The 23,986-nt window shown below is 44.5% G+C and overlaps 1 protein-coding gene across 3 annotated transcripts in view; it reads left to right on the top strand.

Moving 5' to 3' along the window:
* Positions 1-23,986, top strand: part of PHACTR3 (phosphatase and actin regulator 3) — a 100,055-nt gene that overhangs the window by 37,391 nt on the left and 38,678 nt on the right. For all 3 annotated transcript variants that reach the window (XM_054644293.2, XM_054644294.2, XM_054644296.2), the window contains exons 2-4: positions 14,966-15,127; positions 15,979-16,056; positions 20,045-20,227. In XM_054644293.2, coding sequence (XP_054500268.1) covers positions 14,966-15,127; positions 15,979-16,056; positions 20,045-20,227 — 423 coding nt within the window. The remainder of the gene's footprint in view (positions 1-14,965; positions 15,128-15,978; positions 16,057-20,044; positions 20,228-23,986) is intronic.

Here is a 23,986-nt window from a genome sequence, read left to right as displayed (position 1 = left end):
ATGAGAAGCAGCTATTTTGTAACCAAGTCCATATTATCAGCAGACTCTGTGATGGCTTTTTTTTGATTTTCAACATGTAGTTACATAATATAATGTGTAATGCTGCATGCATAGCCATATTCAGTATGGACATATTATATAGATACAGACTACAGGATAGCTACTGAATTGTGCTGCATAAGCCAAGAAGAGCAAACATGAGGGCAGGATGCAGAGATGTTCTGCATCCCCCCCTGCAGCTGTGAAAATCCTCTCCTCTCTGCTCTTGTGGCAGGAGCTGCTGGTGAGAGTTGAGGTCACTGAGCACAGTGAAGTGCACAGGGGCTGGTGCCACCATGGGTGTCTCGTTTTTGCCACCCCAAGCTCAGGGCTGAGATGTTCCCTGAGTTTCCCATCACCTACTGGCACTGCCAGGCGCTGCCATCCTACGAGAGGCTGGTGTTGACACCAGGTCTGTGCACGAGGGCTTTTAACAGCAGGACAGATTTCCTGCAGAGCAGGCATGGGCTAATGACCATATTTCTGTCAAAGCAGCCAGAGCTGTGTTACACTTTATGCCAGCTCTGTGCTTTATGCCAGACTGATGCCAACTGGGGGATGACAGACAATTCTTGATACAGCACAAAGTGCAAGTGGTGCAGAGAAATGATACCTGATCCAGCAAAAAGCCTGCAGGAACAGTGTGGACTAATCAATGTATTTCAAACAATCTGAGAGGGCAGAATGAATTTCTATTGGATCTGCACTTTGGACCATTGGAATTGTGGTCATTTTGATCTGTTATTGAATGCCCTAAAACTCAATTTATTGGATACCAGCCCAAGAGTCTGTAAACCAAGACCTGCTTGATGTGTCTGTATCTTCTAAGGGAAGAAGATATAAATTCTTGTGGAAGAAAAGTTGTGTTAGGGGGTCTGAGCTGCTGTATCTAATCCCATGCCATGCATACATCATGGAAATACATAATTCCTCCCATCCAGCAGCCTGCAAATGGGGAATGCTGCTTAGCTCTCCATTTTAGAGCTCACAGCCATGCAGATGCTGCAGAGATAGAACTGGGTTTGGGTTACTCAGAGATCTTTAGCACAGAGTTCACTTTACAAATCCTTTGCCTCCATTTCCTTATTAAAGCAATAACAACATCCACAGAAGTATTTTATTTTCAGCTTTAAGCCTTCTGTTCAGGTTTCACTGTGTTTATTGTGAGTCACATGTTTTGGGCAACACACCCCTGTGTTTTTGTGGATGTGATCTCTGCATGATCCCACCAGGAATGCACAAGACACATAACTCATAACTCCAGAGTGAATCCCTAGAATGGCACCTGGCTGCAGAGTCAGCATGTGAAGAAAATTACCAAGTCCTAGCACATGTCAAGGAAGTAAAGCCTAATGGATCAGGTGCCTGGAAGCAGGATATGAGCTATTGAGTATAAAATGTCCTTTTAAACTCCTGGGGAGGTGTTCTGTTTGCTGATTTATTGTGACAGGAATTCTCATCCTCTGCCCACATGAGATGTCATCCCAGCTCTGGTATCAATTTCATCCCTCTGCAGGGAGGTCATGGGGACAGAGCAACACCTGCTCTGCTCATCTTGGGGCATCTGGGTTAGGCTCAGGCTTGGCTGAGCAGCACCTGGGGAGATTCTGCTGCTGCATTAGCTCTGCTGCTTTTGGGCACGAAGGAAGATCTGTGGCTTTCAGGGCTGTCAGTCTGGGATCCCCCAGTTTGCTTCCCCCAGCACTGAGGGATGAGATGGGTGGGATTCTAGCAGGGGTGTCTTAGCCATGGGATGCAAATGATGCCTTGTCTATCACCCTGCCTTCTTTCCAAATAAATGTGTGCATTCTAAAGCCACTATCTGAACTCATCATCTAAAGGCTGTACTGATAGCCAGATGGCAGAATCATAATTTTTTGTTCTTTCAAGCTTTTCCCCAGTAGCTTTAAATAGAAGAATAAATTTTCCACAGAGAAAGAATCTTCTATTAATAGCATTAGATCATTTCAGCACTTGAAAGGAAGAAATTAGTTGAGGGTTTTTATAAGAGTTTTTTTTAATACTTTCTAAAATATTATAAGTTCTTTTATTGAGCAGGCAAGAGTGTCCGCCTTCAGAGTTTTAATTACTAGGGAAAAAAAAAATTCTCCTTCTCCGAGTTCAAAAAACAAATATAGTGAATAAGATTATGTGAAATGACTTAAAATAAACATCTTCAAACAATCTGGCCCTATGTGTCAGTTCTCTGTCATGCTTTGATAATCTCATTCTGTTGTTGAAATAGATTTACACAGATTGCAGAGGAGGCTTGGAGCTGATTGAAAAGATTTCTGCTTATCCAGTGCACTGAATTGCCAATCAGAGGTGATGTTCTGGGGGGCAGACTCAATAAATTCCTCACTGTATTTTCTCATAACTGAGAAAATTCAGCCAGTTCCACTCCTGTGATCACACATTCTAAGATCTCTCCTCATTCATTAAAGAAAATGAGGGGAAAACAAGCTGCAGGCTTCACCGCCTTTTCCAAATAAACTTTGTTATCCTCTTATGTAAAACACAGGGATATTCCAAGGGGCAAGGAGCTTTATACACAGCTTCACTTAAAAGCAAAACCATAAAACATGTTTTGTTCTGCAGTCACCAAAATTCCAGTCATTTATAGCAATGAATGGGCAATGTCAAAGGAACATATGGTATTTTTAGCTCTGCTTCATTACCCAATGTTGTGAACGAACCCTGAATACTTGTAATGTCTACAAGCTTGCTCAGAGAAGAAAGGCTGTTCCTGCATAGTCTTGATTAAAGTCAGGCTGTTCCTGTGCAGAGGCTCAGCAAACTGCACTGAGCAGGGAGGGGAGGCTGCAGGATGAGCAGTCAGAGCTGTGCAGAGGTGAAATGACAGCAGAAGAGGCTGTGAAAGCAGAGTGGATGAAGAGAAGGGGAAGGGTAGCCCAGTGAGAAAGGGAAGAGTCTCTGGTAGGGAGATAAGATTTCAGAGTGACCAACTCCTTGTCTGTGGGCAGGAATTTAGGACTGAATCTCTGTGTTAGAGGCAGATAAGCTCCAGCCAACAGGACTGAGGCAGGGCACGCTAAGGCACAATCACACAGGCCTATAAATGCTGTACAGCTGATGGGCACATTTGATACCAAGAGCCTCTGTTAATGTTTCACAACATCTTTTTACTCTTGTGTGTTTGCTCTTTGAATCCATTTGACCCCCCAGTGAATGTGGTTTATGATTAAGTTGACCTTTTTTCCTTTTTCCTCTCACTGCACAAGATCCTTGACCTGGTTTGCTCTGCCCTGCTCAGTCCAGACATGAACCAAAGGAAGAGGGGTCTGGCTTCTTCTCAATAAGTTCTGGCATTTCAGAATGAAGGATGCTTTTCCCCCATTGTTTCTAAATATTTCTTAGGCAGCTTCAAACAGATTTAGTTTGGATATAACTTACACTGTACAGGAAGGGACATTGGATGAACTCATTGTCTTGGAACAGTGTGGAGCAGTGTGGCAAGCACTGAACACCCTCCCAGTTCTTATAAAAGCCTGTGGATTTCAGAGTTTCTTGGAACATCACAGGACCAAATCCAAATTATGCCTAGACCAGTGAAATTCAATGCTGTCATTACACAAAACAATCCACAAAGTCACAGCAGTCTGAAATCTCTACAAATGCTGGAGAACAATTACATGAATTTCAAGAGAGTTGTATGGAAATCCTCTGATATCTTTGTTATTATTACACTCATAAATAATCTCTTTTTGCAGCTAAGATATTGTCACTTCCTCTATTGGTTCCCATGGAGGTTTCTGGTACAAGGAAGCTTTCAGGAGATTTTTGTGGCTTTTTAGTGGTATCCCCCAAAACACACAGAGGCTCCCTCCTGAGGAAGCAGTTATTACAATATTGTGGGGGGTTCTTGTTCCCAGCTCTCTGTGACTCATGCAGGCAGCTGAGAACACAGTTAAAATATGAGTGCTGAAAAGAAACTGAGAAGAGGGAGTAGTTATTCCACTTCTCTTTCTCTTGGAAGAACTAAACCAAACATAAATTTAGGTCAGACAGGGTAAAAATATTCCATGCTGGTTTTCCTTCCAAGCTGTTTGGGCTTAGTGAGACATAAAACCAGGCCCAGGGTATGGCTGAAATTAACAAGACTATTATTTACTTGTTTAATAAAAACCTCTTGCACTGAAACAGAAATTCAGTTCAGATTCTGTGGTGGTTATAAAATGATAGTTTTGTCACAGAGCTGGTTATTCCTTTTGTGTAAAAAGTAATAAATTAAGAACTAAAAAAATAGGAGAATAAAGCAAGAAAAGAAAGTCAAATATTCCTGCTGATGAAAGGCAAATGTTAGAAAAACACTCATTAGAGGCTTCAGTCTTGAAAACATGTCCTGAATGAAAATCAAGAGCTGGAGACTAAGGAGCAGTCTGGGTAACTTGGTTTAAAAAATGTGAATTTGAAACTTGTGGCCAGTAAAATGAACAAAATTTGCCTGTACAAACAGAGAGCCTCCTGTCATGCTATGGTTTGGGAAATGGTTGTTACATCTTGTACTTTTGCATAAGTCCTGGCCAGAAGAACAGAAGTGGAATCATGTGAACACCTCTCAAAATTGTAGATTCTCCACAGTTTCTTTCTTTTTTTCCACCATTACATTATCAATTAAGTGTCTAAACACAGAACTGGAGTAATCTTACCTATTCAGACAAAGTGTGCACAGCAGGACTTTGCAAATTCAAATTCAAATTTTCCAAAACATATTGTGATTCACAAAGAGCAGGCAAGCAGCAATGTCTGTTTGTGGGGCATGGTGCAGAGAGGGTCTGGTGTTCCAGGGCACACTGAGGCTGCTCCACCTCCACCCTGCCGGCCCCAGCCCCTGAGGTTCCTTGACAGAGCCATGGGAAAACGTTGAGTAGGAAAACGTTGAGTAGGAAAACGTTGAGTAGGAAAATGTTGAGTAGGAAAATGAGTAGGAAAACGTTGAGTAGGAAAACGTTGAGTAGGAAAATGTTGAGTAGGAAAACGTTGAGCAGCTCAGGAGTTGCTGCATCCTCTCCTGTTGGACCCAGAGGCTGCTGCAGGAGGAGCAGGACAACACTGACACAGGTGACACTCAGAGGAACCTGCCAGCACTTAAAGGCACCTCTGGAGGGTTTTACCAGTAGAATTCTAAAATATATCTATAAAAAAGCCATTTCTCAGCAGTTACCATGTACATTTTACTTTAGCTCCTGGCATTCTTTGTCTCTGCTCTGCTTTGGATATGTTTCTTCCTGTGTGTATTTCCATTTGAGGTGTAACCACTGCAGTCATTAAACATCCTACTTGTCCAGACTACTGCCTAATATTCCTGGAGGTTTTAAGCAGCTGCAGACATCTTGCTGAGGTTTATTCTGTGCTTGTTGCAGTTGTTGGAAGCAGTACAACCTCACCAACCCACAAGTCTTCTCCTTGAAAACAACTTGAATTTCAAATGACCTTTACAAGATATCTCTCCTGTTCTTTCAAACCTAACCATTTCAATAAATGGTGACAATGTCTTTTCTAAAATGTTTTTAGCAGCAATTCTCTAGATTGCATGGAAAGAATGTTCTATGAACTAAGAAATGAATACAAAGCTCAGTTGTTGCACTGAACTGCAAGAAGACTGACTCCAGTTAATAAAACCATACAACTATTGTTAATGCAGGGTCCTTTCTCCACTAAACTCAGTGCACTGTGAACATTAGAAGAAAAGCTGAAAGAAACTCATCCATCTGTGCATTAAATTTGCTTTTTCTGTCATGACCTCAGCATCATTCTAGGAATTTTGAACTTGCCATTGTTAATTTATGCATAGCAATTTACTTAATGCTAAAATGTGTTGCTGGAAGACCCTGGGAAGGTACCTGCCATTCTGGACACAGCCATTTATAATGGAAAAATGCAAGATAAGGACATTTCAGATAAGCTCTAATGTGAGGAAAAATGCAATACAAGGGAGCTTCTACCTTACCAAAAATTTAGGAGTCAATGTCTTGAAGAAAGTTGGTGAATTTTGATACCAACAAGTCTTATGAATTTGCATGTGTGATTAGGGGCTTTTGAATCTTGCAGTTTAGTAAGACAAATAATGATTTTCATCCATCCTCTGGGAAGAAAACACAGGCACTCTTAGTTTATTTTTGGAAGACTGCTTGTTTAGTTTAGCTGGTATTTTTATTATCAAGAAGAATCTTGTTTCCTTTGCACTTTGTGAGGAAAGAGCTCGTTCACTGTCGAGTTGGAGTCACAAGATCACACCAGTGCTGCTTAACAAATGCAGCCAGGAGGTGTTGAGTCCTCAGCACCAGCTGCTCACAGCCCCACTTCTAACACTGCATTTCTTGCTAATGCAGACACAGCCAATAAATCACATTAGCAAGAGGAATTGCTGTTATTTCCATAGTTCTCCCTGCTTGGCTGCTCAGTGACACAGGGAGTTAATGGACAGACATTGCTGTTCTCCTGCCAAAATTCTCATTTTGTTATTGCCATGTGGGACATTGTCTCTCTGTTTTGCTGTTTCTTACACAGGCCAAGGATTACAACTCAGTAGCTTGTTTTTCCTAGTTCCTATAATAGAAGAAGGAAACAACCTGGAATGGAGTAATTCCAAGAGCTGCAGAGGAGACAGCTTCATATGTTTAGAGTAATTTCCATGTTTATTCTTGCTCTGAAGATCCTGCCATTTCCATTAGGACTAGACTGTGGTCTTGGTTCAGGCAAACACTGATAATCACTACAGTAAATTTGATAAGCAATTATTTCTCTTGGCCCTTGACCAGTGAAGAATTGAATTTTAGAAGGCATGCTGCAGTTTGGTTAGACCAGTGCTTTAAAACCCTCATGTGAGCTTTGAGAAAGTTCCATGCTAAGGATGATGTTTAATGTAGGATTTAACAGGTGACAAGTGCCATCCCCCTTGGGGACTTGGTAGCATCTGATTCTGCTCTGTGTTTAAGCACAGATGTGGCTTTGCAAAGGAGCTGGGGGTTTGTGGTTCCTTGCTTTGGAGAACTGCTGAGTATTTAGTGTAATTGCCTTGGTGAGAGGCACCAGCAGACAGTGGAATAAATGATTCTTTAAAAACAATGTTCCCCTTTAAGTATTTCCTACGTGTGCCTTATATTTACAGAATATTATGTCCAGCAGAGCAAACCATCCTGAGAAAGTATTTAACATCCATTCAGGTGAAGTAACCTCCCAGGAAGGGTTTCATTACAATTTCCATACCAGCCAGGTGTATAAATCACTGATTGCTTTAGAACAGTTTTACAAGGAGCCACATTGGATGCACAACCTTAGACAAAAGTTGAATTTGGTCACTGTGCCTGTTTTCTATCTACCTTTCCCTGCAGCTGTTCTGGTTTATGTCAGATTTTTATTGTCTAAGCATTCCTTCTCCCAAATCTGTGCCCTGTTCCCTAGAGCAGGCCTGGAATGAGCACCAGACTGGTGGCTGAGGTGTGTTTGTTGCCAGTAGGTGTAGGGAAAGCAAGAGTGTGAAGCAGCAGAAGTGATAAAGGAGAAACCAAAACAAAAGGAGATGCTCCTGCATTTCACAGAGCACAAAGGCTGTTTTCCATCTGCAGCAGTGGCACTGAACAGTGACAGCACCAACTGAGAGCTGTGATGTGTTCGAGCAAAGAGGGAAATTATGCATGGAATTACAAGGGCATGAAAGTGCCTAGGACATGAGGATTTGATTAATTCTTGAATAGACAAGGTTGGGATGGATGTAAAGTGAGAGCTGACTGTGTGTCTGACAGACACAGACTCCCATAAGCTGGAGAAACTCTAAATAGATCAGTCCTGGGCTATGAATCCCAGAAAAAGCAGTGGATGAATCCCAGAAACGAGTCCAGAATCCCAGAAAAGCAGTTCCTGCTGGCAAACACGGCCCTTACACCAATGGCTTCCCTGGGTATTCCATGTCCCTCCAAAGGCAGCTGCTGCCAGGGATAACTGCAGTGGAAGGGATTTGAAGGTGCCTCTTGGAGACAGCCCAGGGTGTGTTTCAGTCTGCAGACTCCCTGAGGATGCTATAAAAAACATCCTTTCAACAGGTTTGCAGCAAGGCTACAGCTAATTAAACAACTGCAGGTGATGAAAGGCTGGTCCTGCAGTGCAGACAGCAGTTTCACTGCTCTGAGGGCATCATCCCAAACATCCCTGTGCTCCCTGTGTCCTGCAGCACAGCATCCCTCCAGGAGCCTGGGGAAACTGCCCAGCCCTGGGATTTGTGTGTGGCACAAACCCCTGCAGCTGCAGAGGGACAGACTTGGCACAGGCCCCTGGCCCTCTGCAGAGGCAGTGCCCATTTGAAAGGATTTTTATTTCATTTGAATGGATTTTTTGTGGGGAGATGCTGCTCTGCTGCCTGAGCCAGCTCTCACTGGGGGAGAGGCTTTGCCTTCTCCAAAGACATTGTACAGGCTCAGGTAACTGAATTAACAGTGGTTACACAGCAATCCCTCATCAGGCTCATTTTCTTATTGTTACTGAGCTCTTTCTTAGCCAGGTAAGGATGTTGCGGGTTCCTTTATGCAAACACTGACAAACCTATTTTGCTAATGAACTGCTAATGTCACACCGTGCATTGTAAATCACAGCAAGTGGTGTTGGAGCTTGACACAATGATCCAAAAGCATGAAAAGTTCCTGATTAATTTCTTTGCACCTTAGCTCACTTGGTGGTAATGCTGGTAGGTGATATGTCAACTTTCCCAAGGAACGTTTTCTGGAAGAAATCACAAATCTCAAGCATACAAAGCATATTTTTATCTAAGAGATTTAGCTGGAGTTGCCACTTCCCTGCTCTCTTTCCTTTGATAAGCATAATCTGTTTCCCCATTCATGTCAGGGTAACCTGGTTTTAAAATCCAAATACTTTGAAGGAGGCTCAGCATGACAAAATGGAAATAAACTTCCCTGGCAAGCACAGCCCCCTCCTGCCACCCACAAGTTATGCTTTGGGGTTTTTATTTTATTTCCTTCCATTAGAGAAAAATGTTAAATTGTAATTTAACATACTAAAGAGCAGTGGAAATTACAGAGCAAGGACAAATGGCAAACCTTTTGAGTCTGAAGTAAAAATGTAAGTTCAGACTTTGGAGACCATGTAGTAAACTTGCATTTCCAAGCAGGGAAGTACAAAAACTTAATCAGGATTTATATCTCTCAGCAAAAGGAAAAGTGATTGAGGCCAAGCACAGCCTTTATTGAGGGGAAGCTGAACCCAGAGCTGTCTCTGTATTTCCCTGCTGTTTATCTTTGCATTTTCACCCTGCTTCATGGATCTCTGTGAGTCTGCAGCCTGCACACGTTTCCTGTGCCAGATTTTGCCCCCAAGGTAACTCAGGGGATGACGTGGATGCCATGTGGATAAACCTGGCCCACTCTCCATCTGCTCCTTGGGAGGTTCAGCTCTGAGAGAGATGAAATCCACGGCGGGAAATCAGGAACATAAAGGGTTGCAATAAGAGAAGAATTCAAGCCATTTTTGTCCTTACACCATTGACCATACAAAACCTAAAAATTTGGATAGGTAAATGGCTGAATTTGCACCTCAAACCTGTAGTTTTCCCTATTTTATTTCAGTGGGTTTTTTGTCTAACGAATATGATGTGTCAGAGCAGCAATCTATGTCACATAAGCAGCTGTGCACCCAAAATCAGCTCATGATTACATTCAATAATTGCTACAGTTCATGATTACATTCAATAATTGCTACAGGTACCTTGCCTTTCTAATTATCTAACTGTTAAGAACTAGGTTTTCTCTTTTACAAAGGATTCTGTGTAAGTTTTTTCCAAACTAGTCCCAAACACTACTGCAACATTCACAGCTTCAAATACAAAGTCATTCAAAAATTAAATAAATTTCAGATTCATCAAAAACTTCTTTTTTATAATTTTCAGTTCTAGTTTCTAACAGTCATTCAAAACTGCAAAAATAAAAATACTTTATGTTCAAAAAACTGAAATGGAAACTTCAAACTGGAACATTCTGCTGTAGTTCTCTTTCAAAGAGAGTCAAGAAAGAGAGCGTGTCTGCAGAAATGCAGGTGACAGAAAACATTTTTAGAACAAGGAAGAATTCCATCACAGGAAACATCTAACTGGTGCAATAAAAAAGCTCTTCAGTTTGAATTCTGCTTCTCTGGAACATATGACAGAAGCATTCAAAGGCTTCCAGACACGAGCAACTTATCCCTATCCTGCATGTTCATCACTCTGGTCAGTTCTCTATTTTTCAGGATGCTAAAGTAAGGAAAAGGGGAATTGTTCCTGCTGCTAATTCTCTTTCACAACGCTCAGGATAATCTTTACTCTGAAACCAGCACCACTTTCTGCCTTCCCTGCCCTGCAGGCTCCTCTCACTGCTAGGACCACCTTGAGGGAAGTGCTGGCTCAGTTTGGGAGTGACCAGGGGGACACAGGAACCCTTTAAAAGCTCAGCTCCCCCTGTGTCATCCTCCCTCACCTTTCTAGAGGAACTCCTGAATTCCAGGCAGCACTGAAAGTTACTGGTGGTAAAGGCACCTCTATCCCAAAAGCCAGAAAGGCCATTTTGATTCCACTCACTGTCTCTGCCCTCTGCAGTGGACCAAAGGGAACCTTTATTTCCTTTTTTAGCTCAATACATGAGTTGCAGAGAGAGATGCAATGACAGTAAAGGGGAAAACATGCAGAGCTGCATCACAAACCAGTTCATCAGCAAACAGAGCACGCCTGCCTTACAAATTTGCCTGCAGCTCTTGTCTGCTGTGTTATTTTTAAACTGCCTGCAGGTTGCAGATTTTTCAGTGGTCCTTCTCCTACTAATGTACACACAGGATTTAGCAAGGCACAACTTTCATTGCTGTGAATTTAAGTTACCAGAATTCCCAGCACATTAAAATTCAGCATCCTTCATCTTCCCACAAAGTTCTTGCTGCATTCACAGGAGGACATCCCGTGTCCCCTGCAGCCTGCCTGCATGGCAAGGTCAGTGTGACTCAGCCCTGCATCCCTGATGTTCCCAGCTGCCCCTCCTCAGCCTGTGGAATGCATCCTGCAGTTGCTGTAATCAGCAGGCATCCAGCTCCACACTGCAAAAACCCGAGAAGATAAAACCAACTCAGTGAGCCCAGTGCTCAGTTGAACAGTGCTGTTATCACCCATGATCACCTCAGCACCAGCCCCAGCTGCTGTAGGAACAGGGCTGTGGCACTTCAGGGCACTCTCCCATCCCACAATTCACAAACCGGCCCCACTTCTGTGGGAGGCTGGCTGGGATGGAGGCAGGGTCTGACATGTGCAAATGGGAGAGCTTCTCTGAGCAGAAAACCTTCAGAAAGATTGCACAATTCCCACAGAGAGGGGAATTGCAGGAAGAGTGCTCTATTTATGGCACCACAATGTTTTAAGGAAGAGAGCAAGGGGGTGTTCTTCACCACAACTGCTGCTGATGTAAACAGAAGCTGCAGATGCTCAGACTTTCTGAGGGGTCAGACCCTGGAGCCAAATGTAATGAATATTATGGTTTGTTTGCTTCTTCTTTGTTGCCTGGTTGATTGTGCAGCCCAGAGCTGCACTGCAGAGCAGTGTCACTGTGGAACCTCTCCCCTCTCAGACATTAACCCACTCACACTGCACCCCTGCCAGGAGCTCTAGAAACTACCCCAGCTAGCGCTGTGAGAGGAGCTTGCCCACGTCATCAGCAGGGGCACAGCCACATTGGTGTCCACCCCTTTGGCACACACAGAGCAGCTGAGGAGTTTGTGATATGGGAGGGGTTTGTTCTGGGCCTGAAGCTCCAGCACAGGAGTCTTTGCCCTCAAATGTGTACAGCGAGGAATTTAAAGTGATTTTGGCATAAACAGCAAATAAGCTTTAGCCAGAGCAAAATCCTGTGGCCCCACAGGGCTGAGGATTGCCTGCTTGTGGGGCAGTGAGGGCCAGCAGGCTGGTCTGACTGTGCTGGGGTCAAACTGCTGCTCTCTGGACCCTGATAGTGACTGTGCCTCATCCTTCCACATTACACAGAGAGTTAAGCTGCTGCTTGCTTCCCCCTGCTGATTTGGAGAGTCATGGTTTGGCTCTTGGCTGTTTGTATTTTGCAGACATCCCCTGTGTAATTGCATGGCCTGGCCCCAGGCTGTCAGGCTCTGGGAGAAATAACCACATTATTCCACAGAACAGTTAGCATAATTAAAATATTGACTGCAGATTAAAAAAATGTGCTGAATGTTTCACAGAGTGGTTGGAGGGTTGGCAAGCCTTGGCAGCTTGTTGGCTGCAGGAGCTGGCTGATATTTAGGAGAGCCTTCTCCAGCAGTCACTGCTGTACGTGGGAACTGCTTTTTGTGCTGTCAACTTCTGATCTCCCAAGCAGCCAACCCACAACCAGGAGAAAATGAACTGACTGGAAATGAGGTGCTCCAAGGGCTCTCTTGTGATTCTCATTGCCAGTGAGACCACTTCTTTGTTATTTAGGACTTCAGGACATCTGTCTTGCTGTGTCTCTATCTATTTTTGTGTCCATCTCTCCCAATACACAGTATAGAAACTGCATATGGTGAGAAGGACTGCTTGTACCACATGAGAAACATTAATAAAGTTAAAAAGCCCACAAAAACCTCCACTGGAACATATGTTTTATCTGCTATTCCTTCTTTGGCATAAGATTTGTACCTGTGTTTCATCTGCAATCAAAATCTTTGCATTTCCACAACCAAGAGGGCAGAAAGGGAGGGAAGAAACTCAGTTGGCAGGGCTGGTGTAAACCACAGAAGCACTCAAGGAAGCCTCAGTGTCCTTGTGATATCTTCCCATTCCCCTTCTTGGGGAATATCTGGGACCATGAGCATCGCTGGAGACCCACAGGTTTGGGTTCAAATGATTTCTTGGTTCTTTATATATCTGTATCTTTGTGCATCTGGCAAAAACTTCAAATGATCCCATACTAGCAGTATTAAACAAAACATGTGGGGGATACCTGACCCACTTTGCAGACACCTCCATCCCAAAGGAAACACAGCAGAGCCAGTAAATCAGCTTCTTGTTTAATCCTCCCCTCCATGCCTGAGAAACTCCTGGCCTGGGAGGAGCAGCAGTGCAGGGTGAGGAGGAGCAGGGACAGCTGAGCTGAGCTTGTCCCTCTCCACTGCAGCTCCCAGGCTCTGATTCACAGCCTCATCTACAGCTACTTGGAGATGAGCTAATTTCATGAACATTTCTATTTCCACTCAAGAGGTGTCACAAGAAATGACCAAATGCTATTTCCTGAGGCTTCTATTAGAGCTTTAAAGTGATCATAATAGCAAGTTAATAGGAGATCTACTCTGCCATTTTCCATTCTCATTGCTATTGCTGTAATCAAGAGCAGCTCTAATTCTTCAAAGCTTATTTCTGTGGTACTTCTCATTTTTGAATACACTGCTAGGAAAGGAGCAGAATATCTTGGCACTCCAGCTGTGGTCTGTAGGCTACTGCCTTCCTTCTGTGCAAGGCTCATTGCTATTTCCTGCTCTCAACTTAATACTGACCTCCAAATTGTAAATTATAAATATCACCTTGGGTAGGCACCATGAGTTCAAAGGAAAAAAATTATTACTTTAAATCTCTTGTAAATTAAACCCCCAGATAAACTCAGTGGAATGAGGAAAAAGGTGCTCTAAATTCAATACAAAGAAAGAGAATTTCACTGGGCATGCATGATGTGTGTGGGGAATTGTCACAGCTTTTCTCTGCTCTAATAGCTCACATAGCCAAGTTTTTAGTTTGTCTCCACTGAGTGATTCATCTCTATTACCAGTATTTTCAAAATTAAATGGAAGAGGAGGAATGTGTTGATTCCCCTGCTGTGTTTAATAATCTTCCAAAAATCGTTTCCTGTTTACTTGGAAATCCCCACCTCCGTGCTGTGATTTAGGCATTTTCACCCTGTTAACTTAAAAACAAAGCCTAGAAGATGCTGGATCTGTATGATCTTGCAGTCATGAAGCAATTTATGATAAATGTTGCTGTTCCAGAGAAAACTTACTTGGAAATGTACATATGTTCATAGCTTCACATTCCCAATTTAAATTTTAACTGGTTGTTGGGAAAAAAAAATACAAATTGCTGCTCAGTTTTTATTTCTGTAACAGGTCTGATGGCAGCTTCTCTTTCAACAATTACTGCACTGGTGCTGTAATACAGATCTCAGTAAAGACATCAATAACCCCATTTAGGGGACTGTCCCACTGTCCTCCATGGCACTGGCTGGCACACAACTGTGAATACTCAGTGGGTATTGTTTCATCCAACACTTGTCTATAAGCAAAACTTGTGGTGCATTTCAAGGAAAATTATTAAAAATACCTCAATTGATTTTCCAGCTGAAGCATTATCTCTGAATTCCTGTGGCTTGGCTGGACAAAAAGGAAAGAATTCTCCCCTTAGCTTTCTCAGGGAATAAATTTTCACAGTAGTTCTGAGATTTTACTTACATAGCACATATCAAACAAACTCTTCTTTATATAAGATTTGCATTAGCTCACAAAAGTCAGCGTGTTCTGTGTTAGCTCATATGAAGAGTTCATTTAAAAGGCAGCAATATCCTGTGACCCAGGAACAGAACTGGAATCTGGGGATTCCAAAGGGATCTGAACTCTCTCACACTTCCTCTCAGCTTTTCATAAAGGTCTGCATTTTTTAAATGAGCATTACATTTATGTGATTAACTGGAGGCCACGTGAGCTTGATTTACAGATGTGTTAAACTTCCACTCTCCTGTTAAAGCCACAGGGAGCTCTCAGCTCTCCAGGGTTCAGGAGGCTGTGGCAGCTCCCTGAAGCTTTTGGGGGCACAGTGGCACCACTGCCCTGGTGAGCCCCTCTACCTGCCCTTTGCAAGTCCCTGTGGGGTTTGGTCTAACAGGTTTTTCCTCTCTTCCCCTCTCAGATGAGATGGAGCAGTCCCCTGCAGTGCGTTCTGACTACTTGGTCTCAGGGATTCGAACTCCACCAGTGAGGAGGAACAGCAAACTGGCAACACTGGGCAGGATCTTCAAACCGTGGAAGTGGAGGAAAAAGAAAAATGAGAAGCTAAAGCAGACATCTGCAGGTAGGCTGGGAGCAGACAGGGATGCTGCACAGCAGAGCTTTCATGGGACATGTTAAAGGTGACCTGAGCCAAACCCAGTGCAGAGATTCCAGCATTCAACAGATTATTAATGTGTAAGGCTCAGAGGGGCCCATATAGGCTGACTTCCTGTATAACACAATTTAGTACATTTAGATGGAAAGGTCAAAATATGAGAGTGAAGCACAAGCCTTGCCCCCAGACTGCTTTGCATGGGCTGTCCCTTCTCCACACTGGCTACATTTATGGCCCCAAGTATTGTCACCCCTTTTATTTGGGGTGAAGTTTATGTAGGTCACAGTAACATGATGAGAAGTGACAGGAGGGAGCTGCAGCATGTGAAATGCCTTCCCTCAAGCAGCTGTCTCTGAGGGGAAGGAGCCCAGCACACAGCACAGCCTCCTCTCACTGGTCTCCAGAGATGTCCCAGGAGATGAGTATGGAGAGAATCTCACTTGCATTTTCATAAGGTGGGACAGTGCAGTTCCCTCCACTTGCTCCTGTGTCCTGTGGGAGTGTCCCAGTGGAGGACACTGTCCAAGGCAGCTCCAAGGTGCCCCAGTAAACAGCAGGAAGCTCTGAAATCCCTGTGGCTGCACTCAGAGTGATCTGACAGCACCTCACACCATAAACCTGAGCTTTACATGGTGTGATTTCAACAAAGAGGCAAAACCAGCTCATCAATTCTTGCTCCCCAAAACAAAATCCTTGCAGTCCTTTCCAGGCACACAGGAGTTGGGACTAGAGGGAATTTCCATGTTGCCTCTTTCTCACCCCATTACATGAGTGCTCTGTTGGTAACTGGTGCTGTGTTGTGCCATTACTTTGTGCAGTGCTGGAGAAGAAGATGACAGCACGGCAAGGGAGGGATGAACTCATTAAGAAAGGCCTTCTGGAGATGATGGAACAAGGTAAGTCAAAATTCTTCTTTTTTTTTATCAGAGGCTCCTTCAGGACAGTAGGAAACACGTATTTGCAAAAGCAGAATAAACAAACAAATGAATAAAAACCTTCAATCCAAACAGAGTGAAAACTCAGTGTTTGAGTTTAAGGCTTGTCATCCTTCAAGCTCCTCCCTGCTGCAATCCATCCATGAGTTCAGTGTTTGATGCTCTCCCATCTCCCATGCAGCTCTGTGTTCCCTTGCTTTACACATGCTGCAGCCTCAGCTGGTCTGTAGGTTTTATGTAATTGCTCTAAACCCAGCTGAACCCCTCTGCCAAGAAATCCAGCTCAAGCTGGATAAATACAAACTTCAACATACAGATGCAGTCAGCTAACACGAACAACCCATGGATCCAGATCCCACCAAATGATCCCAACCTGATGTTTTCAGCTGTTTTTCCAGTACACCAAGTTTGTGATGTAGCATGTTACCAGTCCACCTGCTTTTCATTCCCATGGAAAAGTGAAGCATTTAGTGGAGTCATTTTAAAGCTTTCCTGAGTACAAACCAGAAGTCATGGAAGGAAAGATGATAAAGTGTCAGAAACAGTCACAAAGGAGGTCATTCTTGTGCTCCAAAGCCCTGACAGATGCTCAAGGGAGACACAGATCTGGGTGACTGTTCTGTGACATTAACTGAGCTCCCAGTGTTATGGACAACATCCCAATTGCCATTTCCACCTAAACAGAGATAAACCCCACAAATCCATCTTTACTTTGAAAACATCATAGCAGAAAGTACTGTCATGAAAGAGGACTGGCCTTTTGAGTTTGATTAATCTCACAGATAGAAGCTATATTCTTGGAAAGTAGTAATTGAGTTTCTTTTGTATAAAACAAACGCCATGCCTATAAATAACCCCTGGGACAATACTGATGCCAAGCTGGAGTGAAACTGAGCAACTGAAGAGTCAGAAAAAGAGCATTTTAAATAGGATTTCTTTTTCCATGGGAGTAAAGCAATTTTAATATTATTCTGATGGATATATTTTAAATTTTATATTAAATAATCTATCCAACCATTCATTTATTCTAAAATGGAAGTTCTTAGAAAGTTCATTTTTAATTCCTGTCCATTGAAGTCTTTGTGTGTCTCATAATTCTAGATAATTACTTGTCCTATTAGCATATTAGCATTACGGTATATACATGATCTCCACTAGGAGCAGGAAAGTTCCCTATAATCCATGAATTTGAAGTCATGCTCTGCAAAAAAACCAGTAAAATAGAAGTTCTGTAGAGCCCATTAGGAGGCAATAATGAGGAATCAATAAACCTCTTGCATGCATAAAGAATGGTTGGGAGGAAAAGGTGATGCCAAGCAGCAAGATAATTTTAACAAAATTAAAATAGTTCAAATAAATATAGTCCAGTGAGGTGTGAGGACAAGCTGTGCTTTTAACTAGACAGCTGCAAACAGACTGCCTACCTGTCTGCAGGAAAGTTGCCTGGAGCTCCTATGAGCATTCACACAAATTTCCAGTGCCTCCCTGTGCCCAGAAAGGGAAGAGTGGATCACAGTCAGCTGAAGGACATTGCAGCTGCCTGCAAGTTATTTGTCTTTACAGAGTGTTGTGAATCTCCAGGGTTATTTTATTATATTAGCAGAAGCAGCTTATTAACTGGAATAAAAACTGACCCAAATAATTCTCAGTAAATGATTAGTGCCCTACTTGGACTGAGCTGAAGTGGCAGCAGTTTCAAGGCTAAGTCCTCGTTTATGCAGTTTAGTTGCAATTGTCAAAGCAGCAAAAAGACTACAGTAAATCCTCAAATCCCTCTATTCCATCAGGCTCTACTCCACTTCCAGGGAGCTGATTCCTGCTCACTTTCATAAACAGCCCAACTGGGAGGATGCTGCAGCCTGAGAAGCCTCATGCATTTGCAGTAGGTGCAGTGGCCCTGGCAGTGGCCCTGGCAGTGGCCCATGTGGCTCTGAGCTCTGCAAGGGCTGGTGCAGGGTCTGCAGTGCCCTGGGAGCAGCCCAGGGTGAATTGCACTGTCCCTGTGTGGGTGCTCAGTCCCCCTGGCAGGCTGTGTCACCCTGTGTCCTCACACAGCCCCCACTCCTGGCTGGCCATTCACAGCATGGCCTGGGCCACCTCTGTCCCCTGCTCCTCTGGGGCTCTGCTCACACAGGGCAGATGCCAGCTTGCCCCTGGAACACTCCTGAAATGCAGCTTCCCTCTGGGAACCAGCTTAACTCCCTGAGAGAGGACCTGGCTCTGGCACACAGAGGGGTTAATTCCCAGCAAAGTCCCAGCCCTGCTCCTGGTTACCTTGCAGTGCTGAGGGCTGGGCTTCTCCTTCCCCCTGGAGCTGAGGTCTGTGCTTTGTCCTGCCCCCAGACCACCTCGAAAATACAGTGTTGGACCCTCTGGCACCCAAAGCAGCACACCCACTTTGATGTAAGCACCAGCTGATCCTTCCTGCCCCAGAACATCGCTGTTGTGAGTCTCAGGAATGCTCCAAAAGGAACATCTTCTGCCTGCCATCCCTTCATTAGCCCTGCCCTCCCAGGGGCCGGGACCTGAAGGTGTCTCTGGTGCAGAGCCTTTGTGGCCCAGCTGCCTTTCCCCAGGCTGTGCAGAGCAGAGTTACCTGGAGCATTTTAGGGAGCTCCCCCCTCGATGTTTGTCCCCTTGGTGAGCACAAGGCTGATCAGGTTTATCTGTGCTTACAGCTCTGGGCAGGGGCTGCCTGTCAAACCCCATGACAGTGGTTCACACACCCATGATTATCTACAGGCTGCCTTCACAAAGAGCTGAAATGTAGGCAATGAACTTTTTCCCCCCTCCCCTTCCCTGTATCATAGCAACTGTGCTACTGCAAGGGCTATTTTAAGAACAGTAACTTTTCACCAAACGTGATTATGAGGCAGACTGAGTGAGCTCAGTATGCAAAAATACTGCATCCCTTCCGCAGCATCTCTGGGCCAAAATCTGATACCCTCACCCAAAACCACAAGAAATTACCCTGCAGATTGTCCAAATAGCATCAAAAAGAGATAATTGTGAATGTTGCTGTTTTAAATTGATATTCAAGGGACTTGTAATGATAGCATTGCAAGAAAACACAGCCCTGTCAGGAGCTTCCAGAAAGGAGTGTCCAGGGATGAGAAATACAAGCTGGGAGGTGAAGGGTGGACAGCAGGAGCATCCATCAGCATGGAGAGCTGCCCAGGGACGGAAGCGATTGCTTTCTGTGTCTTTGCAACAGTGATGTAGACCTTGTAAATTCTGAGGGAGTAAAAGAGTAGTTTGTATTCTGAAGACTCTTGCCTGAATAAGAGAATACTAGAAAAGCTTCAGTCATCAAGATGCGTACAGCTGCAGGGATCACTGGCACAAAAATCTTTCAGAGTAAGCAAAGGGAGCAGTTTCTAGGTCTGCATGAGGAGGGATTTGAATTTCTGATCAGCTCAATCACACAGGATACACTTTTCAAAGCTGAGTAACTAAAACTGTGCTAAAAACCTGCAGTTTGGTAGGAATATGAGCAGCCTTTCCTTCCTGCAGCACTGCTGGATGGCAGCGAGTCTGCACAGAGCCTGGCACAGCCCAGACATGTCAGACCCACCTGGAGTGTGCTGCACCATGGGCTCTGCTCATGCAAGGAAGGAATTGCCTTCTCCAAGAGATCTCTGATTGCCCATTGCTCATCTCCCACCTGGCAGCTGCTTCCAGAGCACAGTGGCCACTTGCTGAGGCAGCTGGATGCCCACAGAAAGAGGTGTCTCCTTGAGAAACCTGAGTGGGTTTTTGTGCCAGACGGGCTGGTGCCCACAGGATTTGCATCACAGGTGGTAAACACAGAGATCAGGTGCTGCTCTAGAAGTCTCAGTCCCCTGAGAGCATGAGCAGCTTTAAGAGTCCCTCTTCTCAAGAGGATAGCAGGGGGACCTCAGCTTCACTGCTCATGCTTTAGCTAAGATGAAATGATGTGTTGTTTTAGATACTGAAGGCAAAGCCTGCACTGGTGACGATGGCACGAGGGTGACACAGAGCGAGGCTCCAGCAGCTGTGTGCCAGGCACTCACCTCAGAGGAGGAGCAGCAGGACACCACAACAGCAGCCACAACGAATGTGACCTCCTTTGGTGAGGAGCTGCACTTGGATGAGCTGAAAGAAGATGCAGGTATTGCATATAAAATGTTTTCAAAAAGCTATGAAGTGCTATAAAAATATTTCTGCTGAGGGGTCAACTATGTCTGTGCATTAAAGGGTCAAAGCACCTTGTTCAGCCCAGCCCCACACTAGATTAGCAATTGGTACTTAATAGCAGTGATTTTTGAAACTTCCACCAAGCTGAGGAACTACACAAAGCTTGGCATGATGGGATTAGTTGAATTATGAGATGATCCAGTCTTGGCACGGTGCCCCTTTGGTAGCAGCAGTGGCTGCTGTGAAGATGAAATAAGCTTCTGTTAAAAAGATTTCTTAAACTTCTGTGCCAAGCCTGAATGTATTAGTCCTGGCTCAGGAGAACAATGCCAATACACAGCCCACACTGTCCATGTCACCACTGTGTCCCCAGCATGCTGCAAACACCAGTGAATTTTGATTCCAGGAGCAGAGATCAGCTAAGCCAGGCTCCTTTGGTGCAGCTCTGTGAGCTCATCCATGGCAGCCCTGCCGGGGCACTGGAGCAGCCAGGCACAGCCCCGCAGCTGCAGGGCTCCATTCACCTCCTGACAACCAAGAAATGCAAAGCTGCAGAGATAATGCTTTCTCCTGGTTTGTGAGGACTGTCATGTGGTGATTATGGATTTTCCTGGCCTCTGGGCAATCTTTACACCTTCTCCATCTGCCCTGGCTGCCTTTTGTTCTCTGTCCCACCCCTTCAGGCCCTGCTTTCTTGGGGGTCCCAGCCCCTGGCTGCTTCCACCCTCAGAATGGAAATCATTCCCCTCACCAGCTGAGGCAAAACCCACTCATCTCCTGTTCTTACAGCAACCAGATTGAATCTTGACCAGATTACTGATTTCTTTTCTTTCTCTATTCTAGAGCGTTTAATTCTGTATCACTAATGAAATTTCTTTCTGAACTTGTAATTCTCACCATTGAGACACACTAGCAATGAAAGATAGCACTAATAAGGTGTCATGTGTCTAACCTCATGGCTCTGCATAACCTCGCAGTGTGATTTAAAATTTACCTTACAGTGTGTTCAAAATCATGTATTGAAGCTTTCAAAATCATCCCAATTTCTTTCCCTAATCCTAGTTCCTTTTATTGTCTCCCTGAAACAATCTTTCCTGTCTTCTGTATTTCTTTTCCTCCATTTTTTGAGGTGTCATTTTCCCAGGTTCCACAAAAAATAACAGTGGGATTACATTCTCCTGTCTCCTTAGTCTGAGAGACTCCAATTTGTAGGAAGTCTTTCTGCCTCTCCTATTGGTGGCCTCTGGCTTTCAAAATAATTACTGCTGAGCTTGTCTTTATGTGCTTATTTCTCCCTGTCTGTCTATCCTAGCATTCCTGTCTCTAGTAAATGCCACCTGAAGGAATTAATTGGGTGGGAAAGCTCTTCAAAATTGTCAGTGTGCTGCTAAATTTATTATAATGTTGAGTTTTTTATAACATTTGCCCTTGGGCTCAATCTAGGCCTAATGCAGTGGGTGTCTTTCCAGATTCACATGAATAAGTGACCAGCTAGAAACAAAATGAATGGATTTACTTTATACCCATCGTGTCCTGTGTCATCCTGAGGATGTGGGATAAAGACTAAAGAGGGGAAGAGGAGAAAACACAATTTGCAGACTTCATGTTCATGTTAATACACAGAAAAAGAACAGCCAGGGCACAGAGAGGGCAGTTTTGCCCACCTAACCTCGCCAGTGGGCTTGGGGACAGTCCCAAGGGGAGGATTTCTACCTGGTAATGAGATGGCATTTTGACAAGTGGCAGTCCATGAATAATTCCAGTGCTGAGCACTTGGAATACTTTCAGCAGGATAATATTCACTCTGCAGTATGAATCTGTTAATGGGGTTGTGAGCTCAGGACTCAGGTCTGCCTGACACCCTCCCAGAACAGGGTGGAGCTCAGGACCCAAAAGGTCTGGCAGGGGCTGGGAGCCTTTGGGATCCACCTGCTCTGCAGCAGAGGCCCCACTGTGGCTGTGCCAGGCAGCCCCTCCTGTGCCAGAGACAGCCAGAGGGGAGGATTGCCAGGGAAAGGATTGCTCCTCTCAGGGGAATGCACTCAAACCTGACTCATTTTCCTCTCCAGCTCTGAACATCTACTGGGGCTCTTGATCTTTCACTAATGTAACCCATTAGTGACTCTGTTTTTCCCTTCCTCTATTACACATTTTGCCTCCTGTGCAATGGGCACAAACACCCAAGTGATGTCACCCTGGAACAAGGCATTTCCCTAGAAGTACATTTAAAAAAAATAATTTCCTTCTGTAATTCACATAACTATCCCATACAGCAGCTTTCCTGTCATGACAAATTTCAGAACAACTCCTGGTAATGATGCATATTTATTTTTTCCTGTCTCTTTTGAATGATAAATACTCATTCCTCCCCTTCTAGGCACACTCATTAATCTGTTTGTCAACAAATTAAATGCCATTATCTTGCCAATGCTATTGTTTCCAACTGCCTGAGTGCCTCGGTGCCTCCCCACGCACTCTGAGCACGAGGCTGCTGAATGTTCATTAATACAGAGAGTTTGAATTCCCAACGAGACACAAAACTGAGCCAAGAAAAGATTTGTGATGCAGCAGCTGTGAGTGCCACTGCAGTGAGATTTCAGGAGATGGCCTAGAGTGGTTTGGAGGGAAAGGTGCCCTGGACAGACAATCCAGAGTGCCCAAAGGAGTGGGATTTGCCCAGGAGTTTGGGCCTCTCTCATGTTCTGCATGAGCCCAGCTCTGGATCCTCAGCACAGGAAGACATGGAGCTGCTGGAGGTCCAGAGGGCCACCAAAAGGATCAGAGGGATGGAACAGCTCTCCTGAGAGGGCAGCCTGAGAGAGTTGGGGTCAGCCAGCCTGCAGAAAAGAAGGCTCCAGGGAGATCTTGCAGCTGTTCAGTACTTGAAGGGGAGCTTAGAAAAAGATGGAGACAAAGGTTTTGATAGGACCTGTTGTGGTAGAACACAGGGCAATGTTTTTAAACTGAAAGAAGGAAGGAATACTAACATAGGCTAAATACAAGGAGGAATTATTTTATAATGAGGGTGGTAAAACACTGGAACACACTGTCCAGAGAGGTGGTAGATGCTTAATTCCTGGAAACATTCAAGGTCAGGTTGGATGGGACTCTGAGCAAATTGGTCTTGTTGAAGATGTCCCTGCTCATTTCAGGGGATTGGACTAAATACCTTTAAAGGTCTCTTCCAACACAAACTATCCTATGATTCTGTGCTTAGGAGAGATTTAAACACTGATCTTCCCATTTGGATGAGTGCTTCCCCCCTCTGGGGTAGGAAAAATAACCCTCATGGCTACTGCTGAGCCCAGAGTGGCTGGAAGTGCAGTTTGGAGGGAGCCTGGCCATGGCTGGATCAGAGTCAGCCCCCAGGATTCCTGTGGGTCCCTCAGCTGGCCAGGCAGGGATCAGGACATGTGACAGTGAGGCTCTGTGTGAGTCTGGGCACTGCCAGGGCAGCTGTATCTGAGCAGAATTCAAGGATGCTAATTTTGGACTTCATCACTGAAATTCCACCTGTGTCCTGCTTCACTTCATGCCTTTCTGCATCTATTCCCCTGTGCCCTCATCACAGCCTGGACAATTTGATGAACTGCTCAGTGATTCAGCCTGCAGTAACTTTCACAGCTAAGTGCTTCTGCCATCCCTGCAGAGACAGTCCTGAAATGAGCAGTGCTTCACCATCTCAAACCAGGGCTTTGGAGACTGATTTCTTTGCTTAAGTACTTCACCAATT

The sequence above is a fragment of the Agelaius phoeniceus genome, chromosome 17, assembly GCF_051311805.1.
Source record: "Agelaius phoeniceus isolate bAgePho1 chromosome 17, bAgePho1.hap1, whole genome shotgun sequence".
In the NCBI taxonomy this organism is placed as follows: Eukaryota; Metazoa; Chordata; class Aves; order Passeriformes; family Icteridae; genus Agelaius; species Agelaius phoeniceus.
This window is presented reverse-complemented; position numbering and strand designations above follow the sequence as displayed.